The sequence below is a fragment of the Dipteris shenzhenensis genome, chromosome 14 (assembly GCF_047967505.1).
Source record: "Dipteris shenzhenensis isolate YYH24624 ecotype China chromosome 14, Dip_SZ_1.0, whole genome shotgun sequence".
NCBI lineage: Eukaryota > Viridiplantae > Streptophyta > Polypodiopsida > Gleicheniales > Dipteridaceae > Dipteris > Dipteris shenzhenensis.
The window spans coordinates 12948256-12971779 of NC_141609.1; the positions used below are offsets into that span (position 1 = coordinate 12948256).

The 23524-nt window shown below is 42.5% G+C and overlaps 1 protein-coding gene across 2 annotated transcripts in view; it reads left to right on the plus strand.

Annotated features, from left to right (window-relative positions):
* Nucleotides 1–17705, plus strand: part of HAG1 (histone acetyltransferase of the GNAT family 1) — a 92513-nt gene extending 74808 nt beyond the window's left edge. The window contains exons 7-13 of one of the 2 annotated variants that reach the window (XM_087385058.1): nt 7770–7869; nt 14294–14362; nt 15909–15960; nt 16235–16353; nt 16442–16535; nt 16850–16991; nt 17198–17705. In XM_087385058.1, coding sequence (XP_087241184.1) covers nt 7770–7869; nt 14294–14362; nt 15909–15960; nt 16235–16353; nt 16442–16535; nt 16850–16991; nt 17198–17258 — 637 coding nt within the window. In that variant the 3' untranslated portion in view covers nt 17259–17705. Of the gene's footprint in view, nt 1–7769; nt 7870–14293; nt 14363–15905; nt 15961–16234; nt 16354–16441; nt 16536–16849; nt 16992–17197 lie in introns of both variants that reach the window. The other variant, XM_087385057.1, reaches the window with a different exon arrangement.
* Nucleotides 17706–23524: the final 5819 nt, after the last annotated feature.

Below are 23524 nucleotides of genomic sequence, written 5' to 3' on the forward strand. Positions count from 1 at the left end.
GGCTGATCATACATACCTTTTCTTTAGCATCTCCTCCTCCCTTAGCACAGCACCTTCCACCCCACTCAATGCTTACTCCATCTACCACGATATATGCTTTGATCGGGATCACTCACCTTCTTACTCTGGCCGTCTGTACATACTTCTCGCTTATATTGACTTCATACCCCTTTTAGAGAATGGTGCTGCCCTTGTCACTGGCTCACTACACGAGGCTGCCATTCACGCTTTCCCCCACTCCACCTGCTCCACCCGCCTACCACCCCCTGGAACCGTACCCTGTAATAGTTGGTAACGATGATGAGTGTAAGGCTTTACGCCGTCAACTCAGATTCGAAACCAAAAAACAGTCTTCCGAGTGCACCAGATACGCTACGTGAATACCATAGACTGGTATGGAGGAAGAAACTAGACTTCATTTGTTGGAATGAGGAGGAGCTACTGAACATTTTGTTTAGTAACAACTCTAAGGACTTCTGGCGGAGATTTCTAGAAGGACGGTCCCCTCCGCCACTCACTGGCACTCAGATCTGGTTTGATTATGCACACACTTTATGACGTCCTAAATCAGCCAGTCCCTAACCTCTCACACATGCCTCGTCCCACATCCTGCACCCAGTGAAGAGGAGGGGTAAAGGATGCCGCAATGAAACTTCATAATGGCTGAGCGAAGGATCATGAGGAGCTATGCACTGAGTTCATTGCATATGGGATTAACCGACTAGCCCCGATCTTAGCAAAGCTTTTTAATGAAGATGTTTGTTTGGGATTTCCACACACTTGGGCCATTAACACTATCTCACCCATCCACAAGGCAGGGGATCCCATGAGCCCGAAGAACTACAGGACCATTATGATTAGACATGTCATGTCTAAGATTTATGCATTAGTACTTCACTTCGAGGTTAGCAGACTTGCAGAGTGTCGAGGACTTAGAGCGGCAAGACAGGCCAGATTTCGGCGTGATCATGGAACCATGGACCACATTCTCACGCTCAGATGTATCATAGAGGAGGCGAGGTCACGGAAGCAGAGGGTTTATTATTGCTTTGTGGATTTTCGCAAGGCATTTGACACGGTTCCGAGAGCCCGCCTCATCTCGCCTCATACGGCAGAGTTCGGGCGGGATCCGGGTGGACAGACGAGATCATGAGCACCATCGGGGTCAAACAAGGGTGTCCTTTGTCGCCTACCTTGTTTGGCCTCTACATTGACGAGCTTGAGACAGTGATGCAGACACAGGGAGGTGTAGGTTGCTCTCTTGCGGGCACGCTGATCCAGATTTTACTCTATGCAGATGATGTGGCTCTCTTGTCTTCCTCAGCAGAGGGGCTTCAGAGACACCTAGACACACTACAATCCTTTTGTGAGTCTTATGATTTGAAGGTCAACTTGGATAAAACCAAGGTCATGATCTTCAATACATCTCGAGCCATCATGCGTCAGGAGCAGTTCACATTTGCGGGGTCATCTATTGAGATAGTTTTATCTTACACTTATCTTGGGGTTATCCTCTCCGGACCCAGCTTCACTATGGGACCCGCGATGCAGGCACACTTGAGTAGAGGGTATGCTTCATTGGCCAGACTAGAGAGGTAGTGCTTCCACTCGCACTTTCAGGATCCACGCACCAAGGGGTTGCTTTTTGACTCCTTGGCTCGTTCAGTGGGGATGTACGGCAGCCCTTGTTGGGGGCCAAACTTGTCAGATACAGAGTGGGCCCGTGTGGAGCAGCTACATGTTCTCATGTTATCACGGATGATTTGTGGTAAGTCATCTGTTCCTCACCAGATTGTTGAGGCTGAGTTTGGGTCATCCCCTTTACAGCTAGATGCTGCATTTCAGGTCATCACATATCTGAACCGAGTTAGGGAATATGGGGATTATACCTCGGGGCGTAGTAGGCTACCATGGATAGCTCTATCCTCTTCTATGGCACGTGCAGCAGCAAGAGACCAGAGGTGCTGGTATGCATGTATAGAGAGATGGTTTGAGCGATTGGGGCTCCATATGGATAGACTACCTTCCTTCCACTACAGCATGGATGCTCCGTTTTCTCCCCTCTTATCACACGAGGTCAACCAAGTTATCCGTGAGGATCTACTACAACTACATACATTTCGGACCTGGTTGGGACCGAGTGAACTCCCAGTGAAGCTTAGCTTCTACAGAGATCACTTCTTACATATCACAGCGGAGGGTTTCATTGACCCACCAGGATACACGCTGATTCACCTACCCCACTCGTTGAGGATCTCTCTTGGGCAGTTCCGGGTCTCTTCACACAGACTTCACATCGAGAGCGGCAGAGCAGAGCGACTACCCAGGGAGAGGCGCATATGCACACTGTGTGACATGCAGGAGGTTGAGACAGAGGAGCATTTCATCTTCAGGTGTCTTGTGTACTATGAGATCCAAGGGCGTTTCCACTGCCTCTTCAAGGATAGTTATGGGATTTTGGCCTGTTTCCTCTCCTACCAAACCAGTAGTGTTTGGCAGGTTTCATTTATGAGCCACTTAGACACCGTGAGAGGATACTTCGAGCACAGAGACGGAAGCAGACTTCTTCCTCGGCTGATCCGTCTCGGAGCTCTATCACGGAGTTCTTTTAGCTAGATCAGATGGACCCCCACGAGACGAGGCCTCGACATGACCGTGACCCAGAGCCTGTGATCCGACAACTCAGACAAAGAATCGACACACAGATCACACTTAGGGACATCTCCTTCTTCTTTAGAGTCGGAGCCCGACTGACGGGGGTCATAGTAGCCCTGGTCAGACGCAGGGCTACGACCAGGAGACGTGCCAGGACCGCACCTCTGAGTGGCCGACAACACTCTATTGCCGACTTCATGCCTCCATTGCCTCATCCATCGTGATATCTTGCTGCTGCCAATGATGATGATGATGATGCTGAGATTGATATAGAGTCAACCATAGACATGACTATGTTGTACTTAGGACTTAGTACTGCCATTCTGCATTTTTGAATTTTGCATTGGTATGGATGCTCGTTTAGTAGCTCCACTACCACAGCTTGTTTTATCAGGATTTTTACAGTCTCATAGACCCATCGGTCTTCCGAAGACTTTAATAAACTTTCTTTCTTTCTTTCTTTCTTTCTCTCTTGAGCCTCCACTCTCAGTTTTTGCGGCAATCTATTACAGCATCTCGTTTTTCTCCTTCTCACCTCCATTTTTGAGCTTCCATTGCTTGCCCTAGCCAACACCACTACTCCCTCTGTGCCTTCCGTCGACCCTCCAATACAAGAACAGATTCGTTGGGATCAGCGAGATGCACAAGCACATGCAGTGATTGCCATGAATTGCACGAGAGTTGTTATACCTCACATTCGGTCTTGCAAAACAACCAAGGCTGCATTGGATACTTTGGCCAGTCTAAGAGCTGATTATTTGCGCAAGCAGCTTGTCAATGTTAAGATGAATGAAGGGGGCAGCATGGATGCCTATTTGACACAGGTCAAGGACTTCAAAGAGCAGCTCATCAATGTTGATGAGATTGTACCAGACTCATAGGTTGTGTCCACCACACTCGATGGACTCCCTAAGTCATATCAGGGATTTGCTAAAACACCTAGACTAGTGGCCATGGGTAACCCCAACCACTATTCTTATGATCAGCTTGTTTCCCTACTTCTATAGGAGGAGTAGAGTCGTCAAAACATGGCTGCTTCTACTCATGCAGATCAAGCCTTTGCCACTGATCATAGGGGCAAAGGAAAAGGGGGGGAAAATTACAGCAAGCCCAAACCTACATCTAGTACCTCATCCTCTTCCTCTCCTGCTGATGGGAAGAAGAAGAAACACTGCAATTATTGCAGGAAACCAAGTCATGACATCTCTGACTGCCGGAACCGTATTGCTTTCGAGAAGAAGCAGGGACAAGGGGGTGAGTACTTGTCCTGGGAATTTCTGATTTGTTAGCAGCCCTGGGTATGATTCATTAGTGCACAGTGGCCTACACTCCGCAACAAAATGGACTTGCCGAGCGCAAGAAAAGAACAGGAACGGAAATGGGCAGGTGCATGCTTAAGGGGAAGTCTTTGCCCAATAAATTCTAGTTGGATGCAATTATGTATGCCAGCTATGTGCTCAACCAAGCACCCACTCCGGCATTGAAGACCATGACTCCCTATGAAGCATGGACATGTCGTAAGCCCGTCATTTTTCACATGTGGGTGTTTGAGTCTCTTGTGTATGTGTATGTATCCTCTTAGTTGAGGCATAAGCTTGATGATAAGGCTGTTAAATGCATCTTCATTGGCTACAGCACTCAAAGCAAAGGTTACAAGTTGTTTTAGCCTAACACAGGCAAGATGATTGTCAATAGGGATGTGGTTTTTGCTGAGCATGACCCTTTACCTTGGATGGACTGTAAAACGCAGCCTTCATTGGAAGCCTGTGAAACACAGCCTTTACTGGAAGCCTCTGATGTGTATGATTCTATTCTGCCTTTCATAGATACAGATGCCATAGTGCAGAGCACCATGCCACATGCTTCTACCAGCTCCAATCCTCCTCCCGTTGCTCCTGCTCAGCCTGATTTTCCACCGCTAGATGGCCTTGCTATCGAGCAAGCGGTTCAAGAGGAGAGGGCTCTCATGAGACAAGAAAAATCAGCCCCTCGTTGGCTTTTGGATACCCTCAGGGACATCGACCAGGCTGAGCCTTTGGCTGCTCGCACTAGAGGTTTTCACAAACAAATGCAAGGCAATTTTTTGGTTGTAGCTTTGATTGCCATTGCTTGTAATGAAGAGCCACTATGTCATAAGGATGCTTTTGACAACAGAGAATGGATGGATGCTATGAATGCTGAACTTGAGTCCATTCATGAAAATGGCACTTGGGAGTTGTGTGACTTGCCTGCAGGCAAGCATGCTATAGGCAGCATTACCACTTCAAAGCTCGTCCTGTTGCAAAGGGTTATGCACAGCAACATGACATTGATTTCGAAGAGACCTTTGCTCCCACCTCACGCATCATGAACATACGGTGCATCATTGCTCTTGCATCCCACAGACATTGGGAAATGCATCAGTTGGACATTAAGACCGCCTATAGGAAGAGGTCTATGTCACTCAGCCTCCTAGCTTTGAAAAAAAGGTTTTGAAAATCAGGTTTGCGGGCTCAAAAAGGCCCTTTATGGATTGAAGCAGGCACCCCGGCCATGGTATGCCAAGATAGATGCATATTTGACAGTCCGTGGCTTTCAAAACAGCCGTTCGGAAGCAACTCTTTATGTCCGAAAGAGTTCTGTAGAATTTTTAATTCTCATTCTTTATGTGGATGACATGCTTGTCGCTGGGCCAGATATGGACAAAATTGCAGATTTCAAAGCTGATTTGCAGAAAATCATTTGCAATGACAGACATGGGCCAGTTGCGCTATTACTAGGGCATCCAATTTGCATATGTTGAGGGGGTATAATGATGAGTCAGTCCAAGTACATTGGATGGCTCTTAGACCGCTTCCAGTTTGAAGATTGCAAGCCAGTTTCTACACCATTGGAGCTTGGCTTTCGTTTTTCCTCCGAGGGATGGGAGTGCACCCTTTGATGCCACTCTTTATCAGCAGGCTATGGGCTGCTTTATTATTTATGTCATACCCGGCCTGATCTTCACGATGCCGTCTCCCAGTTGAGCAGGTACATGGTACACATCATTGGCAAGCAGTGAAGCGGGTCTTCCATTACTTGCAGGCCACACAAAATTTGGGACTGTTCTATGGTGATGAGTCTCCACTGGTCTTGCATGCTTTCACAGACAGTGATTGGACAGGTTGTTATGACACAAGAGTGTCTCACAGTGGTGACTGTTTCATGCTTGGATCTTCATGCCTTTCATGGTTCAGCAAGAAGCAGCCTACGATTGCTACTTCCAATTGTGAACAGAATATAGGGCACTGATACTGTGTCTCCGGACCAAGTGGAGACCTAAAGGAGCATGAGTGTGCTGACTCGTCTACATCTCCTGAGTCAGCATTCACAGCTACAGTAGAGTGTGTCTGGCTTCGTAAGCTACTTGCAGATCTTGACATCAGTTAGCGAGCTTCTACTACCATCTACATTGACAGCCAGAGTGCTTAGTGATTCATGCGCTCACAAAGCGCATTGAGGTCCATTATCATTATGTTCGAGAGCGACTGTCAATTGGATACATACAGTTGTCCTATGTTCCCACGAAGGACAACTTAGTAGATCTCTGCACAAAGGCTCTACCATGGCCCAAGTTTGAGGTTTTTCGACATGTCTTACACTTGGCACCATTTGTTACATGATGTTGATCTCCCTGTACTGTCATGGGTTGCTATATCCATCTTGAACGAATATGTGCAACCATGATATAGTTTCTAGGTATACTTGAGATGTATCCCGGATACTTCAGCCATGCCATGGAGGGGGGTTTGTTACCACTTAGCCTTGGTATGGCCTTGTAGGTTAGTCTTAGGACTTAGTCAACCTTTAGGTTGACTTCATTGGTCAGCCATATGGTTGACTTCGGTGCCATATAGGCCTCCCCTTTGTACTTTCTCATTATCCATTTGCAAGTACTCACGTTTGCTTCAGCTTGTTATTTTCTCCCTTGTATTCCACTCCGTTTCCATTGCTTCCCGCACCCAACATGTGGTAGCCATCCTGTCCTCCCAATGGAAAGTATATATCACTACTGTAACACAAAGCTGAAAATGCAAATCTGAAAGTGCATAATCTGATTAGAGCCAGCAAGAAAACCTCCAAGAACTGCAGGATCAAGGCTCTACACTGTAGGTGAATCGCTTTGTGTGCTGGGTTGCCGCTTCTTCACCAAAATGCTCCTCCTAAATGCAGGAGGAGGAGTGCACAAGTGAACGAGGAAGAGCTAAGGGGGAGGGGGGGTTGAAGACCTAATTTATAGGATGGGCCTTGCTTATTAACTGGCTTACTAGGTTTCAAGTGGTCCATTTTTGTTTTGTTTTGAGAGTTGGCTTTGCTTGTGAGGCACTTATACCACCAAGCATCGCATGGAGAATTCTTTCCTCCCACCTTATTTATTCGCCACCTCAAGTGTGGACCCTCTATATTAAGCGGTCCATTGGTTGACCGCCTGAGTTTCTATGTAAGCTCCATTCTTTGGATGATGCTCTCCATGTTGTGCTACATTAACTTGGAACTTCTCCTTGCTTCACCATTTCTTGGCTTGTTCTTTGTTGGCCTTCTTCGTGCTAGTGCCATGTCTTGTTGTTTGTAGATGCCTTTATCATTCATGTTCTTTTTCTGGCCTGATCAAGCCCACCAAGTCATAAATTGAGCCCCTCTACATAGCCCTCCAGGGCTCCTAGAGCAATTGGACAATCAATAGCTACCCCATGGCCCTTCTTGTGGGCCTTGGTGGTGGAGAATTCCTCGCTATCCACACCTATCGTTATGATTAGATGAGCTAATTGTACAAGTAGATTGTAAATTACACATGAAGTTGATATACTTGTTTAAAACTACAAATTTGATCTTATTGTATTTTTGCTACTCTATCATCATTTCCCATATGAATATCTTTTTTCTCCCAAATACTTGGACACAATTATTTCTTGGCACCCTTCTTCATATTTAACATCTTCATTCTTGAACTTGTTGTAGCTATAAAAAAGGATTACGATGGTGGGACATTGATGGAATGTAAAGATTTGTGTAAATTGTTTTGTCCCAAATGTATGCACAATTGTTTCTTGGTGCCAGTCTTCATAAATAACACCTCATTCTTGAACTTAATGTAGTTATATCAAGGATTATGATGGTGGAACATTGATGGAATGTAAGGTTGATGCCAAGCTACCATATACGGACCTTCCTGCCATGATACGCCGCCAGAGACAGGTGCTCGATTTCTTCTTTCTTGATGGAATGTTCAATCATGCATTTATGTAACTTTGATTGGAGTGTTCATGACCTAGTCACAAGGGAATGGGAACACCTATAGAAAAGGGGAATGCGAACAGGAACGCCAATTCAATGGGCATTGGGAACAGGAAGAAAAACAGGGAATAGGAATGTTGAGGAGACAATAGCTGAGACTACTCATGATAAAAACTTGATTCATGATACATGTTAGGACATGATAAGAACTACTCCCGGACTCATGGAGTCTTTCTTGTGGCTCCTAGGATCACTAGTATGTAAATCTTTGTATTCGGGGATACAATAGTTACCTCCCATTCCTCCCACAGGGGGTGTACTTTCACGTTAACCAAGTAGGCTTTTTTGGCCTTTTGCAGACATAATAAACCTCTCTCTCTCTCTCTCTCTCTCTCTCTCTAAAAACTGCTCAAGCAGCAAGCCAAAAAGCTAGGAAGCTACTTTGAAAGAGATTCTAGAACACTGCAACAAGGTACTGAGACTAGCACACACACTAGCCCAACAAGTGGCTAAAATGAAGGATCCTCAGAAGGAAGGAAAGAGGGCTATTAAAGAGATGGAAAACGTTAATTAGAGACTTCAAAACTAGACCCAAAGGCTCTTGTCTTAAACTGATGTAAATGCAGGTGGATTATCTTTACAGTTGATCATAGCTAGGCTATAGTAATTTTGTTAGATGCCATATGCACTCCTAGGAGATGCATTGTGCACTCCTGCGACCCTCTAATTACTCTGATGTAGTGGCTACTCTTTTTGGATTGTATTTTGTCACATAGACTGTGAGGCCTTCCAGAGGCGTTAATATCTCACAGTTTGCCGCTCCCGCTCAACTTGTCGTTCCATCCAGCAGCTCCCTCTCAGCTCCTCGTTCTAGGTGACTGTAAACAGCAGCTTCTTCTTCAAGTCTTCAGCTCTAGCTTGGTTTCACAGACGGTAGCAACAGCCTTTCTTTTCCTAGATCCCAAGTTGGGCTGAAACCCCAGGCCCCAACCGGGGGGTTTAGCTTCTGTCAGAGGGTAATCTTAGATTTGGCCAATATGAAACAGCTTTGTTTCTCTCCGAAATCCCCCTCCCCATCCTCTCAAGCAGTTCTCCTGAAGACGGTAATACATCTTTCTTTCTTTCTCCAACCTCTATTCACAGTTGCAGCTTTGATACCTTCTCAATATGCAAAGGCATATCAACCGGGGCGTGCTTAATCGACCCCTCATTGGACCTCAAGATATTACAGTAGGAAGTGCATGCGTTGAAGTTGCAGTTGGCAATTGTGATAGCTAGACTTCAGGTTCTTGAAGGACCTGGCAAGCAGGCAGTAATAGATGAAGTAATGAAGACCTTGCAGGGCTTCTTCCCCTACCCCTCAACTAGTCTCTATAGTTAAAGACAATGTAAACAAACAATTAAGAAAGAACTGATTGTGGAGGTTGATACAAGTAGAATTGAAATTCAAGAACAGATTAAGGAGCATGAAGCTAGAGGCGACAATGCATTGAAGATTAGAGTATGGGGGTTCCTTGAAGGCTAGTACAAAGAGGACTCTTTTAGTGAGATTTAGCATATGCCAAAGCAGCCATGCCTAGCATTGAATGGACGGTGGACGACGATGAAGATGCCAGAGAAACTAGTATCTTGCATTCTAGAGGACATGCTATCATTACACTCTCCGACGATAATACAAGTTGAAATGGATAGCCGAGGAACTCACACGAGTTTAATTGAAAAATAACGCAACTAAATAAGCCAAGGTCAAGGCTGCTAGGAAGGATTGAAAATGGGAAGTATACCGTGAGGGCGTAGCACTTATCAAGGAGTTTAAATCCTAGTCAAAAGACTCTCAATCTTAAACTGATGTATGGCTGATTATGTTTTCGATTTTCAGACTATAATGTCTGTAATCCAAAAACTTGGCCCTGCTTTGTTTTCTTTCTTCTTCTTTTTTTGGGAACTACTTGCGAGCTGCCATATGCCCTCCCTTAGCGGATGTACTAACTGTTTTTTTTGCTGTCCCATAGACCTGTTGGTCTCCCGTGGACATTACTAGACTCTCCTATTGCTTACTAAGTTCTTTTTCTTCTTTTTTATTTTTCTCATTTACTCATTAAAAGAAAAACCCTTTGTTCTTTTGCTTGTTCTATTAAAAAAATTAGCCAAACCTGTGCATCACCATCAATGCCTGCTCCAAAAACTCGCAATTTGTGTGGCCGTTTTTGTCACCCTCCTTGGAACAACCCCTCTTGGGCCTGTTCTAGGTTCTCTTCTGCTATATACAAGGGGCTCTCCTGCCCCACACCTGCCCCTAAGCAGTACTGCTTGCCCAAGGCCAAGCACAACAACAAGAAATGAAGCTACCATCAAGGAAAAGGCACCTAGCTACTCCGACTAGCCCTCAGGTTTGCCGTCGCGACTGTAAATGGAGGGCCAACCCTCTCCCTTATGTGTGAGATAATTGGCCAATGACCTGTCCATGTCTCATAAGGCGTGAGTCTTTAATGCCCTACTTGTTGACTTGTTTAAGACATAATTGGCACACACGAGACAACATCCAACAAGAATTTATTTGGGAAAGATTTCTCTTTCATTATACAGTGTGTCATCTCTGTGAAAAGTTCTATTGTTTTGATGTGCAACATCATTCTACCGTGATGTATATGGCAATATACACTGGTGTATGATGCTGCGAGATGCTAAAAAATCTACAAACTCATAGGACATGTACTCACTCCTCCCAAGTCCCTTTGTCAGTCCGGAGTGTGAGAAGCATGTGTCCACTCTCATTCTCAACCATGGCAACAGATCGCTTAAAGAAGGCAGACATTTGACTTGGATTTCAATGGGTAAACCCAAGTATGCCTAGTGAAATCATCCATCAAGGTGGAGTAGACCCCAATAGATGTCCCATACACATCATTGTGTACCAAATGCGACTTAAAGGATGCACCAACATTCTTGTCTTTTGGGAAAGAAGACGGGTCCATTTTCCCAAGTAGGCATCCCTCACAATCATGTTTTGGTCAACACATGCATATTTGGGAGATCAACAACCATATTTTGTGAATGCAATCTTACCTAGGCTGTCATAATTCAAATGTTCAAAGCGCTTATGTCACAAATGAGTATCTCCAACCACGGATTCTCTATTGCAACTGCTCTAGTGTCTGTGTAGGCGCATCAAGTCTATATAGACCCCATGTCAATGTCCTAGTGATAACAATGGTATTATGGCACAAGGGTAAACTGTCAGACCTCTATATCCTGATGTAGCTATAGGAAAATAGATTCTTCTCGATCCTTGGAACATACAAAACACGATCACCCAATGCTGTAGAGAATGATTTCAACTTGGCCACTGTCCTTCATGGTATACGAATCACGATGCATTATTGGATCATGTCACAATGCTCCCCTTCAATGCATCACACAAAAAAGAAGTAACTTCTTGCAAGAATTCATGTGCTTAGAAGCACCAATGTCAAAATACCATGTGCTAAAAAGAACTGAGTGTAATTTGTCGAGATACTGAAGTGCTAGGAACCGTGTCCAAATGTCCTTCACGAACTCTGTCCACCCATAATGAGGTGTCTTCTCATGTGCATCATAGTGGTCCTTGTGCTACTTGTGCCACCATGTGACCGCCTCGCCTGTGAGGTGCATCGATGAGAGAATAACACCTCTCATCTTCCATAGGCACAACTAAGAAATAGCTCTCGAACTGGTTGAGCCAAGGAATCAACACTTACCATCATACCGAAGAAAATTAAGCTTCCTTGGAAATGAAGCTTTGACGGGCTGCGGAGCTCTCTCCCATTCCTCATTGCCCTGTGGGCGGAGTAGAGAAATGAGAAGATGTCAGTCCCGCTCTTCTTGAGTCGGCAATATTACCAGCACCTATCGTGGCAGGTGTAGTGGCTTCAAGTGCCTATGACGGAGGTCAACATGCAATAATGTTCCACAAGTTCTTAGCCACCAACACATGACACATCATACATGGGGTAGATTGTGCCATCAAGCTTGTCTTCAAGAGCAAGCATGCCAAAAGGGTCATTGTTTGCCATTGTAGATAAGACACAAGTGCAAATAACCCAATGAAAACTGATTGAATCAAATGACGACACTACACCAAGTGCAACTGTGTGATTTTGACTACACAAGGTCAATGGCCTGCTCAAAATGTGTAACTTGAATGACTTACAAATTGAACCCAAGGCACGAAGACAAATGTGCCAGAGAAAGGGCAAGGCAGGCCCAAATTCTTAACAGAAAAGCTTGCAAAGCAAATGCAGCAAATGCGAAGTCCACCATAGGTCATTTGTAAGAGCTTCAAACTGCATACAAATGTTCCTGTAACTGCTCCGGCCAGTTTGACTGTTCAAACTGAACCTAAAAGACTGAGGCAGAGGCTTACAAAGTAAGAAACTAGTATTAAAACAATTTCAAATGTGTTTCTGCAGATAGTTGCTCCAGAAAATTGCACAAAATTGCCTTTAAAGGAGCCAAATAGCTGCGAAATTCATAGATGCAGTTAAAAAATGCATGCCAACAAAAGTTGGCTCAAATGTGTATGGAAAACTGTTTTGCAAGCTTTCAGAGCTTCAAAAAGTGTAACAGCTGAGCTCAGAATTGTATGCAGCAGTTACTGTGCAGCAAAAAACAGCTCAGAACAGCTGTAAACAGCTTCAAAAGAGGTCACACATTAGGGCAACAGCTGTGAGAAGCTTCGGAAAGCTACAAATGATGCTGCATAGAAAATAGCAGCTTTAAATCAGTCGCACGAGCAGGAAACAGCTCTAGGAAGCTCCAGATCAAGTTGCACAGGCAGAAAACAGCTCCAAGGAGCTCCAAACTGCTCTAAAATAGGTCACAAGTTTGCAGGCAAGCTGCTGCAGGTGGTGCGGCTGCTCTTGGACAGTTTGTCTGAAGCAGTTGCTCACTCTGTCCCACAATGGAAGGCTTCCAAAATGGATAGAAATGGATAGGGCTCCCTCTCCTCCTCCCTCCTCCCTTCTTCTCTCCCTTCTTTCCCCCCATGCTCTTACATCTTCTTCCTCTCCCACTCCTATGCTCCCCCTAAACCCTTAGTTCCTCAACCAGATCTGTTACCATTGAAGGGTTGCAAGGAAGTAGTGGAGAGCTGAAAAGTGAGCTGTGTTATTACACCAACACTCAAATGCAAGAGAAAGCAAGTGAAAGTGATGGAACACCACAGGGCAAACCCTCAAGCCCTAGCCGAGTCAACCCACTTAAGTTATGGGATTGACTTTATGCAAATGAACTAATAATAGTGCACAATTACGCACACTAGCACACAAACTAGCCAAGGCCATATGAGGGCTAAAGCCTATCAATCTGAGTCATAGAAACCATTAGAAGGTCTCCTAAGCTATAGCTGATGTTCTACTCATGCCTCTATTGTAACGAATAATTCGTATGGCAGCAATCCAATGATTATTCCTTGGCTCTGTCGAAAACTAACTCAGCATCCCAATTGAAAAGCTTATGTCGGGTCTTGTATTGGGGAGAGAGATGAGGCTACCAATCTACCTCCCATGCTCTGTGATGTTCACCGGTGGAGATAAGTCTTCTTGGATAGCTTTTTATGTACCTCCATTTGAGTTGCTGCTGGTATGCATTCTTCCATCTGATAAGCCTCTTGAAATTTTCAGGTATATTTCTTCTACGAGATAAAGATGCCACTTCATCCTGATGCACCTCAATCCAAGAACATAATCCAACAATCCAAGATCTTTCATCTAAAACTTCTCCTTGACGTGCCCTTGGATATCTTTAATCTGCATTACTCTCTTACCTCCTTTCCAATACGTGAAGCCTTGAGGCTGTTATGTGCACGGTAAGGGTGCAGCATGGACATTGTACGCTAATGAGCAGGCTGCAGCTTTGATGAACATGGGCAAGTGTGCATTGTGAAGAAACATGCAATGTCAACCTTGCAATGGAGCCTTGCTTGGGCATGGGATGATGTTGATAGGTGGTGCTACTTTGTATTGAGCAATGCAGACATATCTGCAAATGGTTGCATGTTTAAAAGTGTCCCAGAGGTCTGTTTGGCAACAGCCATGTGTTTATTTAGCAAACGTTATGTTTGCTGGATGTGCAAAACACGTATGTTTGCAACTATAGCTATGATAAGTACTTGAAACCCTGTCTATCGTTTGTATATCTGATACAATGAAATGTACATGAATTCGATTTCTCATCTCTTTTTGTATGTGAATTCATCAGTAACAATCTTTAAGCTAAAATTACATGGATAGATAATTGTTTATGTTTGTGCACATTTCCAAAAGCTAAGTAGGTGTACTTATATATGTATGTGCACAACAACAATTGAAGGAAACCATGAGTTCATGACGTTTTTCAATCCTTACAGGCAATAGACGAGAAGATCAGAGAACTTTCAAACTGCCACATCGTGTACCAAGGCATTGAGATACCAAAGGTTCGTTTTCTTTTCACTATTTGGATGGGTGAGAGAGAGAGAGAGAGAGAGAGAGAGAGAGAGTACCGTCTGCGAAAGACCTATGGGCCTATGAGGCAAAAAAGTACATCCAATGTTGATCCAAGTGCAAGCTGAGAGAGAGAGAGAGAAAGAAAGAAATTTTTTTATTAGAGTCTTCAGAAGACCGATGGGTCTATGAGACTCAAAAAAAACCTGATACAAATCACAGTAAGGGTGGAGCTACTAAAACAAGCATCATCACCCGTGCTGAATCCTGAGTTTGATCATACATAATCAAATACATTTGGGTATGACAATGAAAATAAAAAATACTGGAGTGGAATGGAATCGTCCGTATGTCATGTCGCCCTGGCTGGTGCATAGCCGGATGCTGGCATCCGTCAAGGGGTCCCGTGCGTCTCGGTCTCCTGGAGGAGGCTTGACACAAGACCAGAGCCACCGGGACTCCCGTGGGACGTATCCCGGGTCTAAACAATGACGGGAGGTCCCCCAGAGTGATCTGTGTGTCCCCTCGACGTCTCATGTGTCGTGCTGCGATTGTCCGGTCGGGGTCTCTGTCACATCTGCGGCTAGAGACTGCACGATCAATGTCACGCGATGGGAAGAACTCTATGATCCTGCTCTGAGAGGTGTCTGATGGTGTGGCCAAGCCCCGTCGCTTGAGTAAGTACTCTCTGTGTCGGACCCCTCGTGAATGAAGGCTGCGAGGCATCTCTGATCTGGGTAGGCGAGGAATTTGGAAAGGAGCCTGGAGCCGTCTCTAAAGAGACAGTGGTAGCGACCTCGGATCTTGTAGTACACTGGGCACCTGAAAATAAAATGCTCCTCCGACTCAACCTCCTAAGAGAGAGCGAGCGAGAGAGCGAGAGAGAGAGAGAGAGAGAGAGAGAGAGAGAGAGAGAGAGAGAGAGAGGCTCAACATGGTGAACGGGACCTGGCATACCTGTCGTTTATGCGGTCCTTGGGCCCCCCAAGAAAAGGGGTTGTGACCCTCTCCACTCCTTTGGATCCTCAAACTTTGGAATGGCATGGCACCATTCCAATTTCCACCTCGTCCTGATATGTTTACTTACCACCATAGGATCCCCTCTACTTTCAGACACAAATTCCATTACTGCCATGTAGTCATATAGCTTTGCCTTTTGACTCTTTTTAGAGTCATACTGGCATATTGAGCATCACTGATATTCAGATCATTTTCACTCTTTTTCCCCTTCTTTCATGGTCTCGTCCCTACTGTCCTTGAGGGGAGACATCCGATAACTATGCTGTGCATGTGTTGTGATTTCCATGTAGTTTCGACCTTTGCAAGCACTGGTATTGAACAAAAGGTCTGCTAGATCCTGCCACTCAATACTAGGTTTGTATGGCTTAAAGCTTTCTGGTCAAAACGTTTGGTCCACTTTTCACTTTTCATCAAGGACAATACAGTCTTTCATTCAACATAATATATTGGAGCTAATAAGCAGGAATCGATCTTCCAAAAATGAAAGAAATTATGTGATATCAAACTGTGGTGCAGAAGGAGGCCGGCGTCCCACGAAGACCTCTTCGAATTGAGGATATACCTGGCGTGAGTAAGCCTCTTCTTTAATTTGAAATGGTTTATTCTATCAGAAGAGCTTTTCTTGCTATTTGATCGTCCAGAGCTTTTGGTTGTTAAGCCCACAATCTACCCTTTGCTCAGGGGGCCATGCAACTTCTGATCTGGTTGATGTAAGGATTGTGCTGGAAATAGGAGGCTGGCTAGTCGTTCATTATGCTTGTTGAACCCACATTCTAATTATTGCTCTCATGTTGCTGTGGGTAAATGTATAATGTAGTTGACAATTTGGAAATGTTTTTGAACAGAGGAGGCTGGCTGGGCACCAGAGCAATGGGGCAATCCTAAAATCCGTCTTCCAAATTCAAGTGCAGATGGCCCTCCAACTCGCCAGTCTTTGCATGCTTTCTTGCGCATTTTGCTGAAGGTATGATATCATTTCAATTTACTTGGAGGAACAATAATTGTTATGAGTTCATTTTAGAAATCGTAATTCAATCAGTGCTGCCATACAGGCTGTCATTGAGCATGTGGATGCATGGCCATTCAAGGAGCCGGTAGATCAGCGCGAGGTACCTGACTATTATGAGATTATAAAAGATCCTATTGGTGAGTGGTGTTTTTCTGTTCCAAAAGGATTTTATTTCATGGGCAAAAGAAATCAAGGCATAATTACAGTGCAGGTTGAACAAATGGAACATTTTTATGGATGCATGACATCCCTTAGTATACATTACAGCTGTGATGATCAAGGATGCTGTGTCTTTGCATGATAAGGTGTCTATGCCGTAATGCATAGACCTCCTCCTTTTGAATTTGAATAGGATCTCATGAATTGCTCGTGAACTTTCATGTTTGTTATCTCTAAGGAATGCACTTGGAAGGTGAGATGCTTTCTGAAGTCTCTCTTTGTTGCCATGCAGATCTGAAAACTATTTCCAAAAGGCTGGACAGTGAAGCTTACTATCTAACGCTGGAAATGTTTGGTGCTGACATGAGACGAATGTTTGCAAATGCCCGGACGTATAATTCACCAGACACTATCTATTATAAGTGTGCTAACAGGTACTGGTTTATACGTCTATCTTATTGTTTATTTTAGTAAGTAGGTTCTTATGTAAAGAGAACCAGTAGCACACGTGCTTCCCCCAATTGAAAGAAGAAAAAACAAAACTAAATCAGTACGATGGCTAATACTTGATGCAAAACGGACTTACAAAAACTCTTTAATATATAGTTACAAAAGTCGTCTCTTTGGGCAACTTGTGCAGATTGGAAGCATTCTTCACCAACAAACTACAGGCAGGTATCCAGACAAACACTAGGCCATAAGCTTGCCTCGCAAAATTGGTGGACACACATGGGTTTGAAAGGAGCACGTCAAGGCTTCGTTGTGCCAAAAAATCTGAATCTCACACGGGACACGATATGGAAGGTAATGAATTTTGCAGATGCCACTTTAGAGAGCACTGCTTGGGAGTTGAGCGAAATTTCAATGAGGCTCGAACTAAAGGGAATTTGTTAATCATATGCATATCTACGTCATAATGTCTCCTTTTGAGTTCATCAAGGATGTTGGAGTTGTATCTTATATTATGTAACAGGGTAAATGATAAGTTTACGTGGAAAACATCATGGCCTATGTGGAGGTAGATGCAAATGTTAAAATACATCATTGATCCTATGCTCTATCTTAAAACGCTAAAGTAGAGCAAAGCAAAGCAAGATCAACATAAATGATACAATTACCTAAGCCTCGCTCTATGGAATCTCAACAATACCCAATCACCTTCTTGATACTTGACCTTTTTGTTGCTTATTATCTAGACTAGATAATATTTTTCCTTACATAATCATATGAATATATATATGTATATCTATGTATGTATGTATGTATGTCACATACATACATACATACAATGTATGCATGTATGTATATATATAAAGCCTTTGTATGCATAACAATTTAAGGCAATGATCTACAAAAATCGATGTCAAATGGTGTCTTACCAATGGATGAATGGATAATGTTGTTGTAAGTTAGTTGAACCATGGGCCAATACTTCCACTTTCTTAGCCGCTTCATTGTGGCTCTCTGTCTTTGAATGAGAAGACGAAGAAGACTCTAGCTTTCAGCTTGAATCTAAAAAAGTGTTTGCTAAAAATTACCAGTAAATTTATTCTCTCGATTTGAGACAATCATCTTGGGAACTACAAAGCTAAACTTGAAAAGCAAAGAAGATGTCAAGGTATTCCTACATGCATGCTTACTAAAGTTGCCTAGTATAGTAAGGTGACTCATCAATCCACAATTAGGGGAAACAAAAAATGCAAATGTTTTGGGATTTTTGAGAGGATTGAAACGAGAGAACATGGCATGTATAAGGCGGTTTAGAAAGGGAGTTTTGCGATTATATTCAATAGGGGGTTTTGATATTGCATTCAACACAATGAGCACACATTTAGAAATTAGAATTACAACCTACTCGTAACTTAAACACAATGTATAGTATATACTACAAATTTAAAATGATTGGAGATTTACTTAGCACTATATTTGAAATCAGTGAAGAAAGATTAAAGCTTAAAAAGAGTTACAAAATGCCAAATGGCAATATATTGTCATATTTGTCAGATACAAAACCCAAAAAGCATAGGCTCTAACCCATACATCAAGATAAGAGATATCTAGCTCATTCATGGAATCCTTGTCCTCAAGGCTCAAGTTGTTGCTCCTCGTATTCCTCATTCAAGAAATTTATCATGGCTCATCTTGTCAAGTACATACAAGTTTGCATTAACAAAGTGGCCCTTTCTCTTCTTTGTACAGACTTGGCTTAGAATTTGAATGGCAAGCCATTGCAATCTATAATCCCTTGTATGGATTTGGAAAATCAGCTCCATAATCCTTCCACCATGTGACAACCTTAGTTCGAAATTTGAAATTGCAAAGCTCATATATTTTTTATATATGCATAGTATGTGTAATGTACTATAAAATACTAAAATGTGAAAATTATGAATTACTAAAATTTAAAAATAAGAATGAGTTAAGATTACTTCTCATGTTGTGCATTTGGTCATTCAAATATCTTCTCTTTATTGTGATAATTGGTGAGTTGGTCCTTCATTGTCTATTGAGCATTTGGAGTTGGCATCATCTTTGAAAAGTGAGATTCCAACCATCAAGCACCTTTGAATCATTTATTGTGCGCTTGTGTTAAAACTTCGGATTCAACTGCATGAATGGGAGTAATATTACTTTCACTTGCCCATTGTTAACTCTTTTAGCTCTCTCAACCTTTGGGTATCTTTCTCTAGCTTTGACATTTTCAATCATGTGCACGTCCTTGCATATACCTTTCTAATAAAAGATGTATCTCTATCAAATATTTAGTAACTTCACAATTAGCTTACACAAAGAAAGAAGGTGCGATGCATCAGCTCGAAAATCATCGCTATCTAGACACGTGTCACAGTACAATGTTCTAAGGGTCTGCTTACAAGTGAGCCGTGCATCCCACATTTAACTTGCTACAACCTATTTAAGTGTAGGTCTCATTTCTAGGAGTTTTCGAAGCATGAAAAAATTGTATGCAAACCCTATCTTTGCATACTTCAAAAGCTCCTTTCTTGCAAGCTTGCAATATAAGGAAAGAGAAAAATGATGACATGTGATAAATCCAACCACCTCTCTTTCACTTTTAATAACATTCTAGATTCAAGACAATTTGCCAATGTCTTTTAACTAATTATTGATGAGAATACCTTTGCTCGAATAACATACTTTATGGAATGCACGTAGAGGGAAAAATCCTCTACAATATGCCAAAATGCACTCACGTGAGCAACTTTGCACATCACTCCAACCATTTGTAGCCAAAATTGCCTCATATTTTTGCCATTTTTTCTTCATAGGTTGAATGGCTTCATTAATTCCCTTTACCTCATCATTTAGAAGCTTTCCCTTCAATGCATCAAAAGTAGGATGGGCCCAAATGTTGTGTTTTTAGATATCATCTCCTTGAAATAAGTAGGAAGGTGGAACTTTGAAACTAACCCCATTTAAGTATCAAAAATGGGCCACAGTTGCATCTCGTGCCTTCCTTTGCAGATGCCATGTTGTGTAAAGGGTGCTTTGCCTTTTTGCAGGTGTAAGAGGTGAATGAGATGCATGCACACCGACCTGTAGCTCCAAGAACATGTGCACTCCCAGAATAAGAAACTATAGTAGCAACACAGGGAAGAGGATGCTATCTTGTAGTAGCCACATGAGAATATGAAGTAGCTCCTCCACCAGTGGATGCAATAGTCCTTTCCCTCTTCGTAGGAGGAAGTGTCTTGACCTCTTGTTGCATCCTTTCTTTCTCTTCTTGTGGGATAATGTTGCATATTGTAATCTCCTCCTTAATGCCAAGAAGATGGATCTTCACCCTATCAAGGGCCCCACCTCTTCTCAATTCATACTACTTGCACATATGTGCCTCCTTTCTTGGAGTCGTGCTTGCCTTGCAAATCAATTTGACTCTATCAATAATCTGATTGGGTGAATTCCCCCTTGGGTTCACACTCGGAGATCCCTCTTCCAGAAGCCATGGCCACAGTGCAAAGAGAGGGCTGGAACTTGAAAGAAGGCTAAAGGAGTGGACAAGAGGGTTGAAAGAGGGGGTTGAAGGACAACTGACATAAGGTTGAAGCCTAAAAGAGAGGGATGAAGGAGTGGAGGCTGAACTTTGAAGAAGGGTTGAAGGAGAGATTCAATATTGGAGTCTGAAGGGGAGTTGAAGGAGTGGATGGGCTAAAGGACCTAAAGGAATGCAAGGAATGGAGGTGTAAGAGTGGAGTTTTTGTAAGGAGGGTTGAGATGCCCTCCAAACGTTGAAAATTGAGACAAGCTCCAAGATATGAGATCTAGAAGTGGGTTTAGGACTTGTTGGAGAATGGCTTTATTCTCCTAACGATTAATATTTGAAAAGAGCACCAGATTTTAGCTAAATATATTTGAGGAGTGTTTGTCATTAAGTGAAAAAAGAACCATAGGATATTCATAACATTGCTTTTTGCACATCTTAGGGATTGTATAAGTATCTTGTTGTATGATTTAGGTTGAGTAATTCTCTCCTATTTTAATTGAATGACAAGTTGCATCTTGTAGAGGCATACATCCTTTGTAGGGACATTCTTTGATGACATCATAGTTTATCACAAGGGGATAGGCAATTTTTGAAAGTGGTGTTTAATCTATTTAAGGACAATCAATTGTTTATAAATGCTGAGAAGCTCAACTTCTTTCTATTTGAGATATGGTTCCTTGGCTACATAATCTTAGAGAAGCTCAACTTCTTTCTATTTGAGATATGGTTCCTTGGCTACATAATCTTAGAAAGTGAGATCAAGATGGATCTGAACACGTTGAAGGTGATTCATGGGTTGCTAGATCTTTAGATTGTGTGTGAAGTTAGGTCTTTTCTATACCTATGTTGCTTTATTGGTGGTTTATCCATTTCTTCACACATAAAGCTTAACTGTTGTATGGTTTGAGATGAAAGATTCACTTGGAAAGTGACAAAGAAGTCAAATTTTGAGCAATTAAAGAAGACATTAAAAAAGGTTTATCCATTTCTTCACGCAAAGCTTCATTGTTGCATGATTGGAGATGATAGATTCACTTGGAAAGTGACAAAGCAGTCAACTTTTGACCAATTAAAAAGACATTTACTTTAGCTCATATGTAAGGGATTGCAAAATTGTGGAGTTCCTTTAGAGTCAAGAAAATGCTAGTGGAGGTTGTATTGGAGCAAAGCTTTTACAAGATGGTCATGCAATTGGTTATGAGAGCAGGACATTGAAAGATGTAGAGCTTAACCATCATGTGTATGAAGAAGAGTTACTTGGACTTATTCATGCACTACATGTTTAGAATAGGAGATGACTTTCTTATTTAGACTCACCAATAAAGTACATGCTATTTTCTTATGCAACCTTTCATAGGAGAAAAGCACATGTGTTAGCTGAATTCCCTTATGGCATTTTATTTTTCATTTCAGCATATGCTTGACAATAATGATATTGTGATAGATGCTTATTATGGAAACCACAAGTTCATGCAATCTTTGAAGCCTCCCTTGAGGAGGTGGCTATCACAAAGGATGCTAGATATATCTCCTGTTTAGATAGATTTGAGTGAGTCATGGACACAAAAAATAATTTCTGTATGCTAGATACTTTTGAGACTAGAATCATATGAACATCACCAAAGCTTAAGGGATAAGGTGTTGAAGAAATGTCTTCATCCACCTTTTATTTGTCATAGAGGTATTTTTCTCTTTAACGTAGCTCAAGCAGTTTAGGATACTTTTTCTAATTGACAAAAGCTCCATTAGTGTGCTATTATACTTATGTGGAAAAAAATAATGCAACTATATGTATTGTATAGTTGCCCAATGAGAGCTTGATTGTTCCCTAGATGATGAAATCCTCTACATAGAGATGAAAATAATAAACCTATTCTGTTCTTTGAAAAATAGAGGGATGGATCTAATTTGTCCTTTTTTAATGTGAAATAAGCTTTTTCCTTTTACAGCATGATGTGGGTGCTTGCTTGGGTCCATCAAGTGACTTGTGAAACCTAGAAAGATTTTGTAATTATTTGCTCTACACGAAGCCAAGCTGTTGGTTGATATAGTTAGGTCTCCATTCAAGAAGGGTGATGTTCTCATCTCTGTGATGCCATGAAAATTTACATAAAATATACCCCTAGTACCTTTGGTAAGTAGAGTTAATAATTAAAATGAACCAATAATAACACATTATTAATGTAATATAAAATAAGGATGTCTATGGGTCATGGTTGAGCAAGCGAGGTGACCAATGTGTGCCCTTCCATGTAGGCAGTCCCATGTGTGCATTATCCATGGTTGTAGTAATTATTATTGTAAAGTTGGATGAGGTGGCATGTTATGCCCATGCACCACCCTTCTAGATAAGCGAGCCCATATAATCATTAAGTGAGTAGAGGTGCAAGGTTGATGGGAGGTGTATTCCATGTTGAGGAGAGGAGGCAAGCATCTTTGTGCCAACCTTCCACTTGTCCTCATGGGTATTTTAAAAATGGAAAGTTTCAAAAGGGTATTTTAGCTTTAAAGATTAGGGCGTGATTTATGTGGAAAATTGAGGCAGAGGTTTGTTGCATGAAATTAAGGGTTCTCAACATGACGGTACCCAACTCACACTATGTAGAGGGGAAATTAATTGACATGAAATTCAATTATAAAGGAGAAGCAGCACATTGATGTGATAGGATCCACCTCCTCACCACTCTTGTAAATTGCTACCTCCGATTTCAATAAATCTATGAACCTCCTCCTTCTCCCTTATTGATGCCTACAATTTTCTCATCCCTCTCCGAGTCCTCATTCCTAGCTTTCTCCCTTGTCTTGCCACCACCTCTATTCTATGGATTACTTTTTGTTCATTATACCCCCATGTTCAACCTCTTGATGCAAATGTGGAAAGTGATGATGTTCTTGCAAAGGTCTTCTCGTTGTTTCTTGGAAATTCCATTACTATTTAATGTGGATATTGGGATTTAAAACTCT